This window comes from Balaenoptera borealis (assembly GCF_965194805.1).
Source record: "Balaenoptera borealis genome assembly, chromosome: 3".
Taxonomy (NCBI): domain Eukaryota; kingdom Metazoa; phylum Chordata; class Mammalia; order Artiodactyla; family Balaenopteridae; genus Balaenoptera; species Balaenoptera borealis.
The window spans coordinates 164,224,603-164,245,838 of record NC_138866.1 but is presented as its reverse complement, the minus strand read 5'-3'; the positions used below and the strand labels follow the sequence as shown (position 1 = coordinate 164,245,838).

Below are 21,236 nucleotides of genomic sequence, written 5' to 3'. Positions count from 1 at the left end.
TGAGCTGCGGTTCTGCTATTTGGACCAACAGATTCTTCTCATTCCCTGATGGTAAGGGAAATTTAGAGGTAATTCCACAACAAAACGCCCAGCACATGCAGGGGCCGTCAAAACTCCAGTTGGGAGGTTTTGCATGCTTTTTTGTTTTTAAACCCTAGAAGCACAATGATCAATGCCAAATAAAGAAGCATTTACTGGAAAGATGGACCACTCCCAATGATTATGTTTTAAATGCCTAAGGACTTTTGAAATATTTGCTTTTCATGAAATGCCTCTGTTGAGAAGCCACGGAGCAGAAGTGCCAAGGACACTTTTCTCTTTTTTCTGGTTTTGCCACTTACCAAATCTAATCTAATGGTGAATACTATTCTCAGAGCTCTTTGTTGCATTAAGTGTATAGAAAAATGGTACAGTTTACAGAAGAGGGAGAAAGTAGAGAAAGATCTCTCCTTTCCCCACCTTGGTCTAATTCACAAAATTTTAGCATAAGGTATACAAAAAAGTTGGTCATGAAAAGTTTTTTTTTTAAAGGGTATAGAAGCTATAGTTTATATTTAAAGACTGATAACCAAATCCTTTTACCACAGTGGGAATTTAGTCAATATGTCTTTTAAAAAGCTAATGCTAAAATATAAATGACGTGAGGGCAGGGGTTTGGTCAGCTTTGTCCACTGATGTGTTTCAAATGCCTGGAATCGTTCCAGGTACATAGCAGATGCTGAATACATATTTCTTGACTGAATGAAAAAAATATATCAGGAAATTATAGTCACTCTAGTGACACTGTATTTATGGAACATTTTACATAATGTTCAATCCCATTAGCAATGATGAAAATAAAGCGAGCCCCATAATGTCAAGAACAAGTTAACATGTGGAAACCTAGAAAAAAAAAGTACAAAAGGGTGAAACCTACAAAAAACAAGCAAAAAATGGAATGTCCATTCTCTTTCTGCAGCAATGAGGATGTAAGGCTGTTTGACGGATTCAACCCCACAAGTAAATAGCTGATCTTAAAGACCAACTTGTTTCTGCTTGATTACGACACTTTAAAGTATAGCTAACGAAGGGGAAAACTTGACTGCTTGAGATTCACTTGCTTGATAATAAGCAATGAGAAAAGATAGGCCTAAGGGGAAATGTGGGTAGGTAAGAGACCCAGGTGATTTTCAAATGAATAATGGATCCCTGAATTAATAACATGCTGAAGAGCAGCATGGGAAAAAAATACCCCCGAAGTTAAATGGAACCCTGCTTCACGGACCCTGTGGAGGCCCACCTGAGGGCGCTTAGCGAAGCACACGGAATTAAGAGCGCGTCTGAGGATGGTCTTTCAAAAGCCCACATCAGAGTAGATGGTTCTTTTCAAATGAAATCCCTTTATCTGACCGGAGACTCTTACTTATTCTACATCACGACATCAGAATGTTTTGAAAGCCAATCTTCGTAAAATTATTGGAATAAAATCCCTGCTTTCTATGACCTTGTTCTAATGTGCATTAGTATTGATTCATTCTTCAGAAACCTGTCAGACCTGAACATCCACCTGGCAGGTGCGGCTATGTTGGGATTTACTCAAGAGTCAAGTCTTGGTGGTAAGGCGGGGGCACGGACCCTGCCACACTTCACCACGACAGACTCAGGGTCCTTCTTAGGGACACGTGTGCTGAGCTAGACGGAACACGCGGCTTTCAAACCTTTCTCTTCCAGCACTTCTACTTGCTGTTCAACTGAAGTAACACTTCAAGTATGCATGACACTGTGCACAACATACTGTTCCAAATGCAAGAGGGGTTACGAGTAAAGAAACTGTTCCTACTTTGCAGGACTTACTATCTAGAAGGTGAGAGACAAGTGCCCAGACAACCAGCCCGCAAAGGAAATAAGTGTTTTAGAAGAAGTAAGAAGAACGTATTTTGACAGTACAGGAGGGCAGACGTGAGGCATTGATGGACCATTGCTTCCCTGCTCAGCGGTTCCTCTTTCCCTCCAATCCGCCCTCAGGGAGCTTCTAATACAGCTCCTTACCAAGGAGCCTGCGTGTGACCCAGGTTTAGAATGAGGTACGTATTTATATTAGAAATACATTGTGGAAGCAATTAATTGTTTCCAGAAGGCTTCATGGTGGAGATGACATTTGCACTGATTCTTAAGAGATAAGTATGAGACTACTAAAAGCAAGTTTTATTAATTACTAGAAAACATTTTTTTTTTTACTGCTGCTTAATCTATGGAAAGCAGTACAAACTATACTTTTCATAATGTGCATTAAAAACACCAATTTTATACCTACTCATGAATCTTCCCAACCATTGACACTGTAATAAAGGAGTGATGTAGGAGGTTTTCACAGGAGGAAATGGGAGAGAAGATATTCAAGGCAGAGCAGCCAGTAGGTTTAACAAAGGCAAGAAGGCCGACAGTGTGTTTGGGAGGAGGCAGAATCCCGATTTTGCTGGAGGGTAGGCTGCTGGGGGCTGGGGGGCCGCGGCAGTTCTGGGGAGAAAGGATGGAGGCAGGTCTGGGAGCTCCCTGAAGGCCATGCTAAAGAGTTTGTCCTGCTCTAGTTGAAACTACAGTGAACTGCGTGGAAAGTGTCTGAACCGAGCTGTTGGCTTTGTTAACAGTGTGCAAGATGGAGCTGGTGGCGGCGCTGATGGGACAAAGGGAGCTTCACCCAGGGGGCGTCAGGTCAGTGGGAGGGGAAAAAAGACGTTTCAGAGAGCGAACCGACTGGACACGGTGACTGATGAGATGACAGTGAACCAGAGGCTGGCTGCAAAGGTCACTTCACCGGCTGAGCCTGGGTCAGTGAGAGGGGGAGGGTGTCTCACGGGGATGGGAGGCGGCGGGAACAGGTTTCTGGAAGAAGGTTGGCTTCAGACTCCCCGAGGTCGTGGCATCACCCGGCAGCCTGGGGAGATGGCCTCTCCCAGTGCCCTCTGTCTGTCTGTGCCTCTCTCCGGGCCCCATCAGACTCCACCCTGTAACTACTGCCCCCGCGTGTGACGGCTTGGACGGGGCAGTGCAGGCCCAGCTCATTTTCATGGACTTGCCCTGCCAAGCAGAAAACTCCAGAATGTGGGCTAAGTCTGCCTGTGAATCCATCTCTTCCCACGATGCGAGTTCTCGTGTGACACGCGTGCAGAGACACTTAGCGGGGGGACAAAAGCCTCTTGTAACACTGAAGGGCTCTGGGATGACTCGGGGGATAACGTCCGGGTCCCCACCACTCAGCCAGCCTGGTGACAGCGGTGGGTGACACTGGAGGGGACCACTTGCTGGCCCTCCTTAATGTGAGGAGCCCGGGAAAGGTCTGAATCCCATGGAAACACCCCCGGTCTCTGTTCCCCTCAAAGAGTCCACAAGGAAGCTTCACAGCCTGCAAGGAGGCGGGCCGCGTCTTGAAGATGGGAAAAAATACTGCCTAGACTTCAGAGTGAAAACTATGCGATAAGCCAATGGTAGGAACGGAAAAATGCTCCCTACCATTTTAAAATGCCTTCCACTGCCGACAGAAATTATTATCCTGAAGTGTTCACTTGACTGAGTGCACTTACAGAAGCATTTGGAGAATTTTAAAACATCCTTTTATAAAAAAAAAAAGAAAATAGAAGAAGGTCAGTGGAATAATGTGGTACATGAATGCAACATCATGTTTCAGACAGAAAATGCCAGAGAAATGTTCGCGTGTGGTAATGATAACCCTCCTGCCCAAGTTCTCAGAATTACCAGGCAAAGGCAACAAATCTACAAGCTGGGGAGAAGACAGATATTATTATCTTTCTTTAAGACCTAGCCACATGCCTCACAGACAATTTGCCTCTTTATACCAATATCGAGACTCATGCCTCAAAAACAGGTTGAAAATTGGGTAAGGAGAAATGATCCAAGAATTAATTAACTAAATAGGAGATTAGAAGTAAACAAAGGAAAAATTATCATATCAAAATAAAAGACAAGAAATACGATTAAATTAGGCTTCAAAAGACCTCAGAGAAACTCATTAAAGGCATAATATGCATTTACCTGGTTTTTATTTTTTCATGATTTAATTTCTAACTTTATTCCCTACCATCTGATAATTGCAAGAAACACTTATTCTAACCATGGGCAATTGAGACGATTTTAATGTTTATTTCAAGGCCAGGAGACAAAGAAACCTATTTATTGCCGAAGGGGATTTTTTTTTTTTTTAAATTAATGCTTAATCTTTTATGTCTTAAAGCATAGACTGTTTAAAATCATTTATAATAATGCTGTAGGGAGCTTGTTCCTGGGTGTGCAAAATTGAAATGATAAATTTACAATTATTAAAAAAATAAATAGTTTTGAGGACTGAGTTGTCCCTTTACTTTCTAGACGGATTTGCCTGAAGCGTAAGAGACATCTTTAAAAACAGGGTAAAAACAAGGCCTGTGCAGGAGGGTGGGCTGAAGCTTTGATTCACTTTACAGTTTGAATGGACTGGTTCACGGTTCAACTGGAAGCCCTGTTTTTCATTATTTAAAAAATAAAAAATCACATTGGCCTTGGGACCAGCTTTCCATCCCTTTTATTTCCTGGGAAATTGCTCTGATGAAGTGGAGAGTCATGAATTCTTACTAACCACCTTTCCTGTGACTTTGAAAGAGTCCCTGATGGAAATTAGACAAATAATTTACTTGCACTTAAACGCCAGATTTTTTTTAGTTACACTTAAGAAAAATAATTGAAACGTAGATTTAAATCGTTTCTGCTGCTACACTTCAGGATTCTAATCAAATACTTTCAGCTCTTATGCAAAGCATTCCTCAACAGAGAAGAGAAAAACCACTCTCCCTGACACCTCCGTTGGCAGAATTTCCAGAAGGGCCAGACACCACGTTAAGAGCAGAGGGAAGGACGCTTGGCTGAGGTGGGAAGAAAGAAAATGCATCTCAGGACACATTTTCCCTTTCATTCAGGTCTCAGGAAAAAGCTGAAAATGGTCAAATATGTTTCAAGTTCCTTAAATATTCTGGCTATCTTCTTAGGCTGTTTTGAGTGCCCTGCATTTTAAGAAGGTCACTATGTATTTGTGCTCCTGACCATACTGGATGGAACGGATCCATGTACACGGACCTTCTCTCTTACCCCTCACCCTTCACCTCTCACCTCTCCCTCCGCCCCTGCTCAGCACCACGCCTTCCACGTGAGCCTGTGATCGTGCCAGGCCTCCTCCTGCCCCACAGCCTGTACTTGCTCTGTCCTCTGCCTGGACACCCTTTCTCTGGACTATCCACGTGCTTCCTTCACTTTCCTCAGGTTTCTGCTCAAACGCCACCTTTCCAGAGGGGGAAAGCCTTCTTCAACCCCTTCCACTCTCTCCATCTTATCCTGCCCGGTCTCTCTGTTCACAGCGCTTGCCTGGCACACAAGTGGCACACACGACTTCTCATTGTCCGAGCTCCCCTAACAGCCGGGGAGACTCCCGGGGGCGGGGAGTGCATATATTCATTCACTGCTGTGTCCCCAGCACCCAGGCCAGCGCCTAAGGCTATACAGACGCTCAAAAGCACTAGCCGTCAATTACAGTATCGACACTGATCAGCTGACAGACACTTTTGCACTTGGCTTCTTAAACCGACGAGCCTTCTTAACGGAGAACAAAACGTTCGAGTATCAATTCTGATTCTCTGGAATGTCCTGGGCACATTCCTGCCCAGACATCACAACGGAATAATATATTTTCGTAAAGTCGAATGAACCTTGCCAAGCAAACAACAGGCCACATACCCTTAACCAAAATGTCCATCACGAGAATGGTCACTTCTGGAACAGCAGAATAATTTCAGTGTAACTACAATAGTAAACTCTTTAAGGGCTGACGGGCCAAACGGTGGACTCTGGCTCCTTCCCATATAAGGAAAAGAGTCTTCATAGAAAAAAGAGTTTTCTTTTTTCTCCACCTTGTTACCAACTATGTGGTGAGTTTCTGCTGGTTACTCTAAATACAAGGGAGTCAAGGCTGAAAGCCAAGGTTGGAAACATTACAGTCATTTACTTTTGCCAAAATAAAGTTAATATTGCTTTCTCTTTAAAAAAAAAAAAAAGCCTATCTTCTTCCTTTTCATATGAACAATTAAAAAAGCATTCAGATTTTGAGGGATGTTTAGTTGTTTCACTCCAAACAAAATATAGTTAAAAATACCAGCTGCTGACTAAAGATCCATGTATAAATGTATAAAATCCATGTACAATGCTCTGTGATGTTTTTCAATTTTTATTGGAGTTGATTTACAATGTTGTGTTAGTTTCAGGTGTACGGAGTCTGTGCTGGTTTAATGTAATCTTTTCATAGTCCTCACAGGGAGACGATAATTCTCACTTAAAAAACACTTTTCAAGCTGATTTCTAAAACAGATACATTAGCGAGGTCAAATATTTAATTTGTTTTTAAGGAAAAAAATCACTATTATTTTCATAAGCGGGAATATACCATGTCAAAAATGTGTATGTCTTAAAAAGGATTTAAATAACCAGTTTATGTTTTGCATTAGAGTTATAACTTAATCTCTTGAAAAAAACGACACAGCTGATGTCTCAGGAATATTATCTGTTGCATGAAATGAGGCCCACATGTAGTCATGGTACGTTTTTGAAGACATTTCAAGAATGAAGGCAACGTCCCATGTGCTGTTGCTTTGAGATGAGGTGGAGGATACAACTTCCAGCCTCTCCTAAACATCTCTTAGGTTTCTCCCTCAAAACTGTACTCAGAAGAAAATGTGTTAGAAACACAATGTTTTGTAAACAAATCAAGGGCTGTGGCAGCTTCACTGCTCCCTGAAGTTGGAAGCCTTAACAAAGCTGGTCTGCCAGGTGCTGTAGCTTTCCTTCTCCATTTTTCTGAAAGAAATGTCCACACCACGACATAAAAGTGTGTTGGACAGTTAGCTCATCTTTTGGGAGCAGCCGACAGAGGGCCCTGGGGATTCCAGTTAGAAGGGGGCTTGGAAGTTGTTCAGGCCAACTCCTCCACGTACCAGAGGAGAAGGTGAGATCATCCATCAAGGCCCAGAAAACACAGAGAGGAAGGCAAGCCAGCAAAACGCTTCTTAAAAAACAAATCCCGGTGTCTAAGCAACCACATTAGGTCTGGCTCCTATGCAAAAGAAAACGGCATCTGCCTTTGAATAAGGCAACAGAATTTCTAAGGGGGGGGGAAAAGAAAAAAAAAACACTTTAAATGACACGGCCCAGAATGGGACCACAAAGGAACAACAAAGATGGTCCCCTCTAGGCCACGGTGTTGAAAATCAAAGGTAAAGGATGGAGCTGGTGTGAAGTATCATGACGAAGATGATTCCGGATTTTGAGATTTAACAGAGAATTCTTAGATTGCTAAACCAAAACCAAAAACACAACCAAAAAAAACAGGAGAAAAGAGCATTCCTGAGAGACTGAGCTCCTCATCATGGGGAAACCTCGCGAGGACTGAAGCGACAGCACATTTTTCAAACAAAATGAATGTGCGAGAATCAATACCAGGGTGGACTCCCTCGCAAAACTTTTTTTCTCATTTTATCCTTGGAGGATAAAAACACACACGCTCAAACTTTTGTTTCTTTAAAAGATATACGCACCCCTATGTTCACAGCAGCACTATTTACAATAGCCAAGACATGGCAACAACCTAAATGCCCATCGACAGAGGAAGGGATAAAGAAGAGGTGGTGAACATTACTCAGCCATAAAAAAGAACAAAATAATGCCATTTGCAGCAACATGGACGGACCTAGAGATGATCATGCTAAGTGAAGTAAGTCAGAGAGAGAAAGACAAATACCACATGATATCACCTATATATGTAGAATCTAAAATATGACACAAATGAACCTATCTGTGAAACAGACTCACAGACATAGAGAACAGACTTGTGGTTGCCAACGGGGGAGCTGGGGAGGAATGGATTGGGAGTTTGGGATTAGCAGGTGCAAACTATTATATACAGAATGGATAAACAACAAGGTCCTACTGTACAGCACAGGGAACTACATTCAATAGCCTGGGATAAACCATAATGGAAAAGAATATAAAAAAGAATGTATACATGTGTATAACTGAGTCATTTTGCTGTGCAGCAGAAATTAACACTGTAAATTAACTATACTTCAACAACAAAAAAATAAATTAAAAACAGGCAAACAAAAAAGGAAATTAAACAGGTAATTAAGCCTGGTGCCCGGCTCCGTCTGGACGCGTCCACCCTGCACTTGGCATTGACCCCCGCATCCTGTCTCCCAGAGGCAGGATGACCCCTTACCGGGACTGGTGAGGGCTCCCAGGGCGCTGCTCGTGGTGGAGAGAGGATTTGCATTGGTGGTAGTGGCTGAGGTCTGGGCTGCGGCTGCAGCCGCCGCCAGCGTTGCCAGGTTCTGTAACTGTAAAGCATTCATGCCTGCGGGGGTGGGGAAGAGAGAGGCAACGTCAGCAATAGGCCCACTTCGCCCGTTTCCAGAAAGAGAGGGCAGGGGACATGGGCAGAGAGCTCCGGGATGGCACACTCACCCCAGCTGCCCTGGGGACTCGTGTGTCACCACGCAGCCTGTGCCAACCCAGCACCCTCTTCCCAAACGCCTCCTCCCAGGCTGCGCAGGGCCTTCCACCTCGTGGCTGTCAAGAAACTGTGAGATCTGGGCTTGGACAGCTGGAGTTTCAGGGGAAACTCTCCATCCCTAAACTCGACAGGTGCACGTACGAGGTATTACAGAAGAAATGATGTTTTATTGCTCTGAAGCTGCACTGATTCAGCTTCCTGGCTCTATCAGCTGTGTGACTCTGCACAAATTTCTTAACCTCTCTGTTTCTTGCTTCCTGAGTCAGTGGTAACAGTTACTGTACCTTCCCTCACATGGTGGTTGTGCAGATTAAATAACTCGATGAATGAAAATTACCCAGCATAGTAACTGGCACGATGTAAGCCCCCAATAAATGTCAGCAACTACTGTTGCTGTTACTATTATCATTGACCCTGAACTTCTCTCTCCAGGTTTATTTTGAATGTGAACTTGAAATCGCGTCCATGGCAGGAACTCAAATAATATTTGCTGAATAAAAGAATGAAAAGAAGTGGCAATGCCATAATATTTTTATTTGTAAAATATTTGTGTTTGCATTTTAAACGTATTTGTATCTGAAAGAGGAACTACTTTTTAGCTAGAATGAATCGAGGACTAATGAAAATTAAGAAATGAATAGCAGAGAGAAAGGAAACTCTGCTGAGAGGTCTGGGGCTGATCCGTCATGGGGGTGCTGGCCAGGCCCTGGGGGGCTCGGGTCTGGAGTCTGTGCTGTGTACACTTTTAGTCTCTTTTCTCCTCCTCCTTCTGCTTCTCAATCCAAAGGTTCTCTGCACAAAGTCTTTTTCCGTGATTCACTTTACCCCCACGTACATTCAAGAAGCAGGAAACAATGGTCCTCTCCTCAAACAGAGGAATTTTATACAGAAAGATATTGGAGTTAAGTCATCAGCTTAATTTTACCTTCTTCTTATGTCTCAAATCCGGGTACTCAATACATGGCTACTGAGCAAATATAACCTGCTTTATAACCGGAGACAGTGGTCTGACAACAGTGCTGGGTGGGGATGGGGGGGTGGATGGAGGGGCAAGAGAACGTTCTAGCAACACACCTGCGAAGCCCCCGGCCACCATGTGGAGCCCTGTCTCAGCCTGGCTCGGAGCCCGGCTGCCAGGCTCACTTACCCTGCTCCTCCCTCCCGGCTGCTTCAGTCAGGACTTATTTCTACTCAGAAAAGAGTTCCCCAAGTCCATGCTGCAAAATGGGTTCTCATTTTGCTCAAAATGATACTCTACCTTCTTCCAGGAGGCACCCAGTCCTGCGGCTTAGGGTAAAAGCCAGCACCTGTTTCTCAAACCCACGGAGCTCCTGGAGATGCTGAGAAGCAGGACAAAGCACTGGGGGCATCCTGTGGACGTGACCCCGCTCCACCGAGCAGGGGACACTGGGAACAAAGCTCTCTCCTCCCCTCAGATCAGGGGTCAGACACGGTGGTTCTGATGAGACCCTGGGAGTGGAAACAGCCCAGGGCCTATTTTTCCGGTTTGCTTGAGGAAAACGGAGCTGGGGGAACAGGGCTTGAGTGCAGACCCCATCGGACACTCCCCCTCCCGCCCCTACCCAGGGGGCGGCTCCTGCAAGCCCCTGACGCACTCATGCTGGCGTGAGCAGGGGCCGTGCTTGGGGCGATGCTGCTGGGGGTGTGTGTGTGTGTGTGTGAGGTGCACCAGCACGGACCTGCCAGGCTGCCACGGCCCCTCGAACGTGCTAAGGACGTGACGCAGCCGACCAGACACCGCCACCAACAGACGGCCGTGCAGACGAGAGGAGGGTTCAGCACCGACGTTGACGTCTGCGCGTCTGGCAACGTTAACGATCAGCCGAGCACCCTCCTGGGCCTGGGCCGGAGGGTCCCCCAGGGCACCTGCTCTGACCTGCCTGGCGGAGCCACGGCCCGATTCTGGGGCGGGAAGGGGCTCAGCCGGCTCACCGGGGTCAGAGCCTCACAGACCCTCCCGAGGCTGAGGCACGAGCCCTGGGAGGGTGACTGACAGTCTGTGTCTCACGTGCACTTCCTGCGTGTCATCTGTGAACTCCCCCATCGCTGTTCCGAACCCTTGCTGCGGTCACCCCCTCCTGCTTTCACATCGTTTGCACGGATTGCTGACCTTCACGACTAGATGCTAAGTTCCCTGAGGACCAAGATGCCTTATTCGCTTTCAAGTCCAGACACACACACACACGCGCACACACACACACACACACACGGCTACATTCACTCACATGCACACACACACACACACACACGGCTACATTCACTCACATGCACACACACACACACACGGCTACATTCACTCACACACACACACAGCTACATTCACTCACATGCACACACACACACACGGCTACATTCACTCTCTCACACACACACACACACGGCTACGTTCACTCACTCACACACACACACATGGCTACATTCACTCACTCACACACACACACGGCTACATTCACTCACACACACACACACACGGCTACATTCACTCGCACACACACACACACACACGGCTACATTCACTCACTCACACACACACACACACGGCTACATTCACTCACACACACACACACACACACGGCTACATTCACTCACACACACACACACACACACACACACACGGCTACATTCACTCACTCACACACACACGGCTACATTCACTCACTCACACACACACACACACGGCTACATTCACTCACTCACACACACACACACACACGGCTACATTCACTCACACACACACACACACACACGGCTACATTCACTCACACACACACACACACACACACACACACACACACGGCTACATTCACTCATAGTAGGTGATGGGTGGATCATGGAAGATGAATGAACAGGGCAACAAACAGCATGAAATGTTCCCCCGCTGCTATAAAGAGCGCTGTCTACAGACCCAAACGAGGTTTTTCTCTGTTCTTAGTTCTTTAGTATCTACAACAGCTTCAAATGTTGACTGTTTCCCTCAAACGTTAATCAATTCATTCTACAAATATTTATTAGGACCGTGAGCTTTCCTCATCTCATCCACCGACACTCAGCGCTGTCCCGGAGTCCCGCCGACCACGCTCGGGCTCTCTGTCCCACCGTCCTCTCCCTGTGTGTCCCCTTCCACCCCTCACCTGAGGCGCTGCCCCGCTCAGCCCCTCCCCGCCTCCACTGCCAAGGCCAGGCTCTGGGGCGCCACACTGGGCAGGGCCAACTCTGTCCAACCACCGCACTGCACTGAGGGGGAGAATACAGACCAAAGGAAGCAGAGATGAAGCTGGGAAGGAGAGGCCGTGGTGACCCCAGCATCTGAAGGAATGGGGGGCGCGGGAGGGGGGGGGTGTGTTAGATGGAGAGAAGCAGCAGCAGGAGGGCCCGCAGGCGCCACCCGGCCAGCCGACAGTTACCACGTGGCCACGCCAGGCCAGACCCGGGGCCCCGCCCCCAGAACTGAGTGGGGAAAACGACATTCCCCGCCCCGGGGCGGCCGCTGGAGATCAGCGCGGAGGGGAGCCAGGGCCTGGGGGGAATCCGGTCCGTTTCTGGAAACAGGCCTGGATCCAGAAGCCCATTCTCATGTGTCTTTGGTGTTTGTTTTTTTTTTCTTAGCATCTTTATTGGAGTATAATTGCTGTGCAGTGGTGTGTTAGTTTCTGCTTTATAACCAAGTGAATCAGCTGTACATATACATACGTTCCCACATCCCCTCCCTCTGGCATCTTTGGTTTGACAGGGATGAGAAGAGGACAGGGAAGTGCCGGGCGGCGCGGAGCCGAGGAGGCCGGGCCGTCCTCCTAGCCTGTCCCTTCGTGGTCCTCCTTGCTGGCTCGGGGAGGCCCCCCTCCTCTCCTCCTCACTTTTCTGGGTGCAGTCCTGTTCCCAGCCCTGACCCCGACATTCCTCCCTTCAACCTGTCCTGTGTTCCTCGGGCCTGGAAGGCACAGCTCTCCCTGCTGGTGACAACAGTGACAAGGACCCCCGTTCACTGGAGGCAGCACGGGCTCCGCCTCCAGGACATCTGGGCTCCAATCGGGCTCGGCCTCCCCTCTGCCAGCCTCCCTGGCCTTGAGCACATGAACTGTCTGCCTCTTGCATTTCTTGGCTGTGAAGTAGGTGTAAAACTGAACGGACCTCGAGAGTAAAGAGAGTAAATGCTTCGTACACTTGAAGCTAAAGAATAACTCCCAGGGCAGAGCGGACTCTTATCAGCTGGATAATAATCACAACAGTATTACCCCCCAGTAATGAGGATAATGGTACCAAAGACAAAGCATGTGCCGGACACACTAATCACGCTCAGTTAGTATCTGTAACAAACCCACGTGATGTTGGCACTCTTGCTGTCCTACGTGCCACAGAGAACGTGGGGGGTCAGAGCCCTGGGGACAGGAGGCTGGTTCTCGGTCCCTCCCTGCCCCCCGAGCCTCCCCACGCCTGTGCCTCTGTCCCTCCTGGTTCCCACCTGGGAAGTGGGGGGGGTGGGTGGGGAGGCAGTGAGAGGAGGGAAGGGGTGACGAACACAGGGCTTCACAGGAAAGGGGCCGGGACATCAGATGTAAATGTCCACTGGCTCCGAACACTTGCCCATCATGGCCCTGCTCCTCCTGATGGAATCTCAGCAGAGAACAGCTGTGGGTGAGGGACGCCGCCCGGCATGCGTGTGCGTGGGTCCTGGTTAGCAGGAGCCCAGGGTCCAAGGACGTGTGTACAATGGTGCCCCTGCTTGGCTTCCGGGCACCTGAGCCCCAGAGGGCCTGGAAATGAACCTGTGATCTGCGTCAGCAGCTAAGAAACCAGCTAACCAGGCACTAGATCTTGTCTCGAACTCAATCAACCCTTCAGTTTCCTACTCTCATTTCCTCTCCCCTCCATGCTCAGAATCCAGACATTACAGACCTCAGCCCACGCATCCTCGGGGAACGGTGGGCCGCACCCTCTTCTGAACCCTGAGCGGGTCACGTGGCGGCTTCCCTCCTGCTTGTCACTTAACTCAGGGGCTCCTCACTGGAGCTCCCCTGATGAGATATGGGGGGGGGGGGTCTCTGAGCTCCCTGAAGTTTTATGAAAAAGCATGTGTATGATGCATGCACTTTTTTGGTAGCAGGTCCTAAGAAGCTGGAGGACTTCCAATGCCTCTAGATAGCCTAAAAGTGATGGATGTGAGTCCTGGTAGAAAACCATCGAACGAGAGGCCTGGGGTTGGTGGTGGCGACAAGAGGAATCGAGAAGAGATCAGAGCTCGGGAGTGATGGCGCAGAGAATGCAGAAAAAGGATGAAAGAAGATGGCTCTTTCTCCCTCTCAGGACCAAGATGTATACACAGTCAAGCCAAGGAAAGAAAACAAGACCAACCAGAGATTCTGCAAGAACATGTGAGCTGGTGGCTGGCAGCAGGGCAGGCCCCGTGCCAAGGCTGGAGCTAGGAAACCGGGGGCAGCACGCACGTGGGGCTCGGCAGGTGCTCCTGCCCACCGCCCGCGGGCCTCGCTGCGCCATGGGGCCCCAGAGGCACCTGTTCCCTGCACGGTGTCCTTCTGTCCGGCCAGGTGGAGGCCTGAGGCCTCCCATTCTCTAGTCCATCCCCCAAGAAAGAAACCCTCCCAGGGGGGACACCCCTGCACCACCCCGGACCTTCTGAGCACTGCTAACGTCGGCACATCACGGGGTACGTCTGGGGTTCCGTGAGAGCTTGGGCAGCTTTCGCGGGGCAGAATCTCTGGACTCTTCACCGACAGCAGCGCACGTCCTCGGTGACGGGTGTTTTGGCTCTTCCCGCCCCCGATGTCCCCTCGCCTCCCCTCCCGTTTAGGGAAGGGGCTTGGGGGCCACGCTGCTGCTGGGAAAGGCGTCTGTCCCACGCTGGGAAAGCAGCTCGGAAGCTTTGTGCGGACACAGCCCGAGCTTCATCCTCTACCTCCTCATCTGCACCAGACTTTCCGGGTTCCCAGCAGCACCGTCTCTCCAGACCTCCAGCTGCTGCAGACTCAGCCCCTGGATGGGCAGAGTTACCCACCAGGGCCCGGCCCATCCTGGGCCCCCCAGGCTGTCTAAAAGGGGGCGTCTGCTTCTGCTGACTTTGAATTCACATTTCTGGTTGTTTCTCCGTCTGTTTCTGTTGTGAGCACAGCCTGTCCTGTCCTCCTCCTCAGTTCCTTTCACAGCGCCTCTGGTTTTCCACCCCCCAGCCCATCTCATCGCGGCTCCTCCCACACGAGGATCCTGAAAGGGCACCGGACGGGAGGCGTGGGGGTTGTGTGGGTGTGTGATGCTGGTCTGCTTTGGCAAATAGCTCTTCTCTGAGAAGAAAAACCACCCCCATTTAACCTCACAAAGCACGCTGCTCGGATGGGCACCCGTCAAACCAGGGGTAACAATCTGGGTGACGAGAAATGCAAAACATTTAAATAAGTTTTAGGAAATCCGACAGTGTGCCGAGATCAAGAGGGCTAAAAAAAAAAAAAAAAATTGGGGGCATACAGGGCTTCAACTTTTCACTCATTACTCGGGAAAAGAAAACCCTTCTCCAAACGAAGAAATTATGTACCAAACAGATGCACATTATGCCTACTTGAAACTTAAGATTAAAAAAAAAATTATTTATAAGGAGAAGAGCATGAAAATTTAATTTAATGTTCACCTTAGGTAATTCTGTGTCTTATTGTTCGGAGCAATTACCATAAATCTGCATTTCAATAAGCGAGAACAGATGTCAGTTGTTACAAGCGCTTGCCAATCAGGTTTGTTAAAAAGTGACAGATGGGTGGTAATGGAACATTCTCAGAAGGCCTGTTAGCACTTTCGCAGGAAGTGGGGGTTGCGGAGGGTGCTTGGCTGTGGGAAGAACTTAGGGTCTTCGTGGGTCCAGTTTGCACACCCCCCAAGTGTGTCCCTGACGTGAGGGTCTCAGCCTCCAATGCACAGTTTTTGCCGAAGTCTTCCCTCTTCTCCGCTCGTCACAGACATTCCAAGCCCGCCTTTGCTGGGAGGGGATCTCCAACAGGTATGGTAGTTGCTATGTTGTTGTTTCGGGAAAATATTTGCCCTCTACGATTTCACTGTGACTTTGGAAACTTAGGCCAGATATTCTGGAAGCGAATTACTACCAGCTTTCCTGAGTATCGTAAGTCAAGGGAAGCAGTTTTCCCTTGTTTATCACAAGATCCTCTTCTTTGGCCATCGCTTCTTAATCTCTGTAATCTCTTACAAACAACCCCTCACCCTTGAAAAATATTTCCCCTAACAAAAAACAATCCCCTCTTAATAAATTTGGAATGTTGTCCAGACTGAAAGGAGGAGGTCTTCCTGTGGCTGACTCTGAAGTGCTGCTTTTTGAGCAGTTTTGCGGTTCTCCTGCATTGTTTGTCGATGGCTCAGAGTTGTTTGTTATTTGGCCTCTTCAACCGTTTGTGCAGACCAGTCACCGAGGCTCATGTTGACAGAACACACCTGGATTTGTGGAGACGCGGAGCGCTGTGTGACCATCTCGGGGGCCAAAGGGAGCTCGGGGTTTGGATCAGGCCAGTTTGTAATGTGGATCTGCCATTTATTAGTTTAGTGACTCTGGGCAAGTTTGTTAATTAACTTCTCTCTGCCTCAGTTGCCCCACCTGTAAAATGGGATGCTAATGGTCCCTATCTCATAAAGCTTTATGATATTTGGGAATTCTGTATCCTAATCCATATAATACCATTTCCTGGTCCTTGGGCTCACAGAACTTATTTGACCTTTTTGTACTTTGGTGTTCCCAACTGTTACGTAGTAACAAGTAGTAGTTTTGTCCTTGGCTGTGCTGTGAGGATAAACCCCATGATTATTTCAAGAAGCTCTGTGAAAAGCAAACTTGTGCAATACTACCCTTGTTTTTCTAACACGATGCTTTTTTGAGATGATAGTTGTTATAAAGAAGTGAAAAACCGGAAAGCCACTTTCCCCTTAATTCCTTCTTCTTCAGGAAAAATCCAGACTCTTGGCCTGAACACAGACCCCATGTTTCTGAGATTTCAGAAATTCATGGAACAAATACCACAGTTGAGTGAGAAATGGACACATTTTTATCAGAAGTTATGAGAGGGAAAGTAAAATCAATCGACTGAAGGATGCACATAAAAGCAGTCAGCTTATAAAAATTTTATCCTAATCTATTTTCTGCTTTTTAAATTTCAGATTTAGTAAAGGTTCCCTTTTATAAAATCGTAAAACACGTCTGAAGTTATTTTCAATTTGAAAGGAAAATGGTAAGTTTTTTTTTTTTGAAAAAAGAAGTATAGTTGATATCTTATTCAATTTTATTGATGTAAGTACTTAGGAACTTGTCTCCTAATTTTTTTTTTTTCGTTTTTCTGTTTTTTTCCAGCTTTTATTTTCTTCTCAAACAGAAAATGTTTACTCATTCAAATGAGACATTTTAGACTCTAGGGAGACACCTCAATTTCCTGAAGGACAGACCATTCTGTTCTGAGAGCTGTTCACAACACGGTATCATTGTTTTCCGAAATGATGTTTCACTCTTTGGTGATGGTGCTCTCAGCTGCAGTACTCGAATTTTCCACGTGGCGTTTATTCTCCGGCCCTGGAGGACATGAACGCGGCATCTGAATTGCGGAGGTGCCCGCTCTCACTCTGCCACAATCTCACTCAAGTTACAAGCATCGTAAGCCCAGGGGTGCTTTGGGATGAACCACCTCTCGGGCTCCTTCATGTTGCTTCCACCGTGTATGTCAATACCACGCGCTGTGTAACACGTATGACGTTGTACCAACTCACTGATCCCAAATCTTTGACAACTCATTCATGAAGATACAGTCGTTAGGTTATGGAATGGTCTGTGGCTTAGACGTCGGGCTAAAGTCAAATTTCTTAATTAAAAAACCAGGTATTTCACTTAAGCTTCATTGGGACTGTATCCAACACATAAATTTGCACCTGCCGAATTATAAATTTACTTACTCGTCCACGCAAAAACAGTCACAAGTGCCACTGAGAGGAGTGAGGGCTGAGGCCACGCCTTCTTGGAGCATCAGTGATTCAGAGGTGAGGGGGGAGGGGAAGGAAGAGAGGGTTTTTAGGGGAACGCGGAAGAGGGCCCCCCCCTCAACACGTCGGTGCGCTGGGGAAACGTCCTCCAAGAAGGGGCCTCTATGATCCACCCACTTTCTGAGACTGGTTTAGGTGGCTGAAGGTGACAAAAGTTAAGCCGTACTCTTGGGAGAAGATGACAGAGCAGGGGGCCAAGAGCACTTGGTTGAAAAAAATACCCCAAACCACGATGCTTCCATCAGTTGGGATGATGAGATCTGATTTTCCACAGGAATGAAGGGTACTTGTTATAGAAATGGCCAAGCAGGCAGAACCCTGACATCCATGTCCTTGGTCCTCACTACTCAAGGTGACAGTGGAAAATGGGCCACTCGGCCCTCGCATGCACAGCCTGGGCAGCCTCGGTGCTGAATTTAATGCCGAAGGTTCGAGAAAGGGGTATTTTGGAAAGCCGAGCGCATTTACAGACCACCTTTAAATTAGCCATCTGCCCCAAGCACCTTCTAAGGTGATTCCCAGATACCCTCCGTTTTTAAACGAGCACACGGCATGCGGATGCTACCATCCTGACCTGACCTGGCGAGCCACGGGCGCCTGTGGCCTAATGAAGAGTGACAAGGCGCTCTGTCCACCCGAGAAGACAGGCCTGGCAATAGCCTCAGGACCCAGTGACCCTCTTTGCATAATTCAACTGTGGGAACGGGAGAGCTTGAGGCTTCCTCTAAGGAAAGACTCTAATTCTGGATCTGGGTGGGTCCCTTTGATTAGAAGAAAAACAAATCTTGCATTGGTGGAAAATGCAACAAATCTCAGCATTTCTTTCAGAGCTTGCAATCTGGAAGGTTTTCTCTTTTTAAAACGTAGAAAACTCTCTGAATATTTTAGTTCTGTCTCTCCAATCCCCTTCACAGAACTAAAAATAAATCAACTGTTCAAGGCAATGCTCAGCTCCAAGGCCAGCTTCCCCAAACGTACTCGTCAACATTCTGCTGAATGATTTCACTACTTATTATTTTAACACGTATTTTTTTCCCCCTAATAATCCTAAAGTGTTATTACAACAGAACAAGCTGGGGGTACCAGCAGATTTAAAGCCCCACGGGTAACTGAGCACTGTTTTTACTGTAGGTGAGTATGTCCCATCAGACAAGTTACCATTAACCCTGGAGGCCACCACGAAAGGCTGGGCTGACAACAACTGGACATACAGGAGCAGAAATCTACGTGTGCTCATTCCAAGTGTCTCCAGATCCATTCAAAGTGAAACAAGGAAAAAAAACCCCACAAGGATATGCATGTGGGCGGGGGAAAAAAAAAAAAGAGAAAAATGGAGTTTTCATAGTGACAGATTAGGAAATCAGGCTTTTATTCTGCACATCCTGGGTCCATTTCATTGACTCAGGGTGTCCTTGATGAAAACAAACTGTGCTCGATTCTAATACGCCAAAAATCTGTTCTCCTTGCCTGCGCTCCCCTATCTTTTCGGAATCAAGCAAGGAAGAAGCTTCCTCACTGCTCCTCGCGGCAGGTTCCTGGCACCTGTGTTCTGATTCATCGTGCGGGCTGCCTTCCCTGGCCCCGTGGTGTGGGTTAGGATATGAGCCTGGAAGGTGACACAGCAGGACTGACCTTTCACTAATCACTGCCCCTCAGTTACTACTGACACAGCTCATAATAAAAAGAAATCCTTCATGAGCCGGCTTTCAAATCCAGTCCCACTTTGATTTTGCTCAAGAACAAAGATTCTACTTTCCCATAAAAGATTCGGATGCACAATTCTGTCTACTGGGGTTCTAAAGTTAAAAAAAAAAAAAAAAAAAAAGGCACCCTGTTAATTGTCTGTGTTTATCAAGGGACTGCAAACGGTATCAGAGATAGGCCTGCAAGCCTGGCTTTCATTATGAAGGTCAAAACATTTTTATTGACTGCCTATTATTAAAATTTTAGTGGGATGTCAATCATGGTGGCTGCCCTGGATATAGGAATCTTGTTGGAAATCCCCCAGGAAGCAAACCCATTTTTTTAAAAAAATAAACACAACTCTGGAGGGTACTGTGCAGGAATTCTCAGCCCCCCAAATTTTCTCATTTTATAACTGTTGGAGATGCCAGAGTTAGAAGATCAACTTCTGAGCAGCTGACTCTAATTTTAACACCTAAGCCAGAAAGCAACTAGGACGGGTAGTTACTCTTTGTTCTTCTTTTCCCCAGCTTCTGAACCCATCCCAAATTCAGACAACAGCACGGTCAAAAGGCAAGGCTCGCTTCATGACTTACCAGCCATTTGCTGAATGCCACTGAATGCACCCAGGTTGCTGGAGGAGGTGGCCTGCTGCAGAAGCTGCAAAAGAAAAGAGAAAGGTACTGTCAAAATGAAGTGGAGCTTGGAAATGTACTGTCAAGGGAACTTCCCAAGTCCACTGAGGGCACGTCCAGTTCCCTTTACATTTACATAGTTGGTTGCTGCTGCCTGTTAATGGGCTGAAGGTTCCGAGAGTTGGGGCTATAAATCCATATTAATGTCTAATCTCTATTAAGAAACACAGACACTGGGGAAACTCAATAACGTAGCTGCCTTAAAACAATTCATCAATTTACTCTTTTTAACAACCAGGTGTTAAATCTATGGGAACCAACATGGCGTGACTAATGCTATCTCTCTGGAGCCTAGTAGTTCCCGTAACTCATCTCTGTCAATCGTGGTCCATCCCTAGGTCTCCTCCGCTTTCCTTCACAGCTCAGTGTCCTACAACCTTCATTAGAGAGGTATAGATTCACTGACTCTTGGGCTAACAGAGAGATCACTGTAATACCTACAGACGTAAGTGTATGTATCTGCAGCCATAGTCACTGTCATGACTTCATGACCAAGACAATGTCACCCCTTTTAAGATGGTCTTCGTTGGCAGAGAGCAACATACTACTTGTCAAAACTCAGAAGTATCTGGTGCTATGTATGTTGATGCTATGCATTGTAAATATATCAGAATCTTTTAAAAAAGAAATGAAGACAGCTGTGAAAAGGTCTCTGTATTTTGTCCCTAGAGCTTCCAAAAATACATTTAATCCCCCATATAGAAACGGTGGGTACCACAAGGTAAAGGCATGTGGTTACTGTTCGAAAGAGCTCCTTTATTCGTCCACATCAATTGAATTATAGGTTAACTTAGGCGCTATACTAAGTGTTTGACTAGGCTTATTGATACTCTCCTTTTGGTTGATCAATACAGCTGCAGTTTGTATCTGGGGGCAAGTGTGGAGTTATCTCCTATACTCAAAAGTCCATGGATGCTAAAAGCATAGATTCACCAAATTTATTATTAAAAAACTGCTATGGTAGTATGAGCTTAGGAGGAACCAGATGAATTCACTATTTAAAAAATAAGCTCTCAGAATTTGTTTGGAGTGCAGCAAAACCTAACGGAGAGCACTGCCACTCCTCCAGGTAATGGTAGGTCTCCTCAGCTTAAGAAGAAGGAAACTCTACAACTGGATGTGACTCAGAAATGGGCATCTAGCAATTGACTTAAAAGCACCAAGTAGAGTGGAATATTGGTGGCTGACTCAAGTCTTAGTTGCAATGATTAATGTAATCCCTATGG

General features: G+C 46.9%; 1 protein-coding gene across 12 annotated transcripts in view; it reads right to left on the bottom strand.

Annotated features, from left to right (window-relative positions):
* CELF2 (CUGBP Elav-like family member 2) overlaps positions 1–21,236 on the bottom strand; it is a 525,599-nt gene that overhangs the window by 39,923 nt on the left and 464,440 nt on the right. For all 12 annotated transcript variants that reach the window (XM_082385485.1, XM_082385484.1, XM_082385487.1 and 9 more), the window contains 2 exons: positions 19,912–19,975; positions 8,288–8,422 (listed from right to left, as the gene is read on the bottom strand). In XM_082385485.1, coding sequence (XP_082241611.1) covers positions 8,288–8,422; positions 19,912–19,975 — 199 coding nt within the window. The remainder of the gene's footprint in view (positions 1–8,287; positions 8,423–19,911; positions 19,976–21,236) is intronic.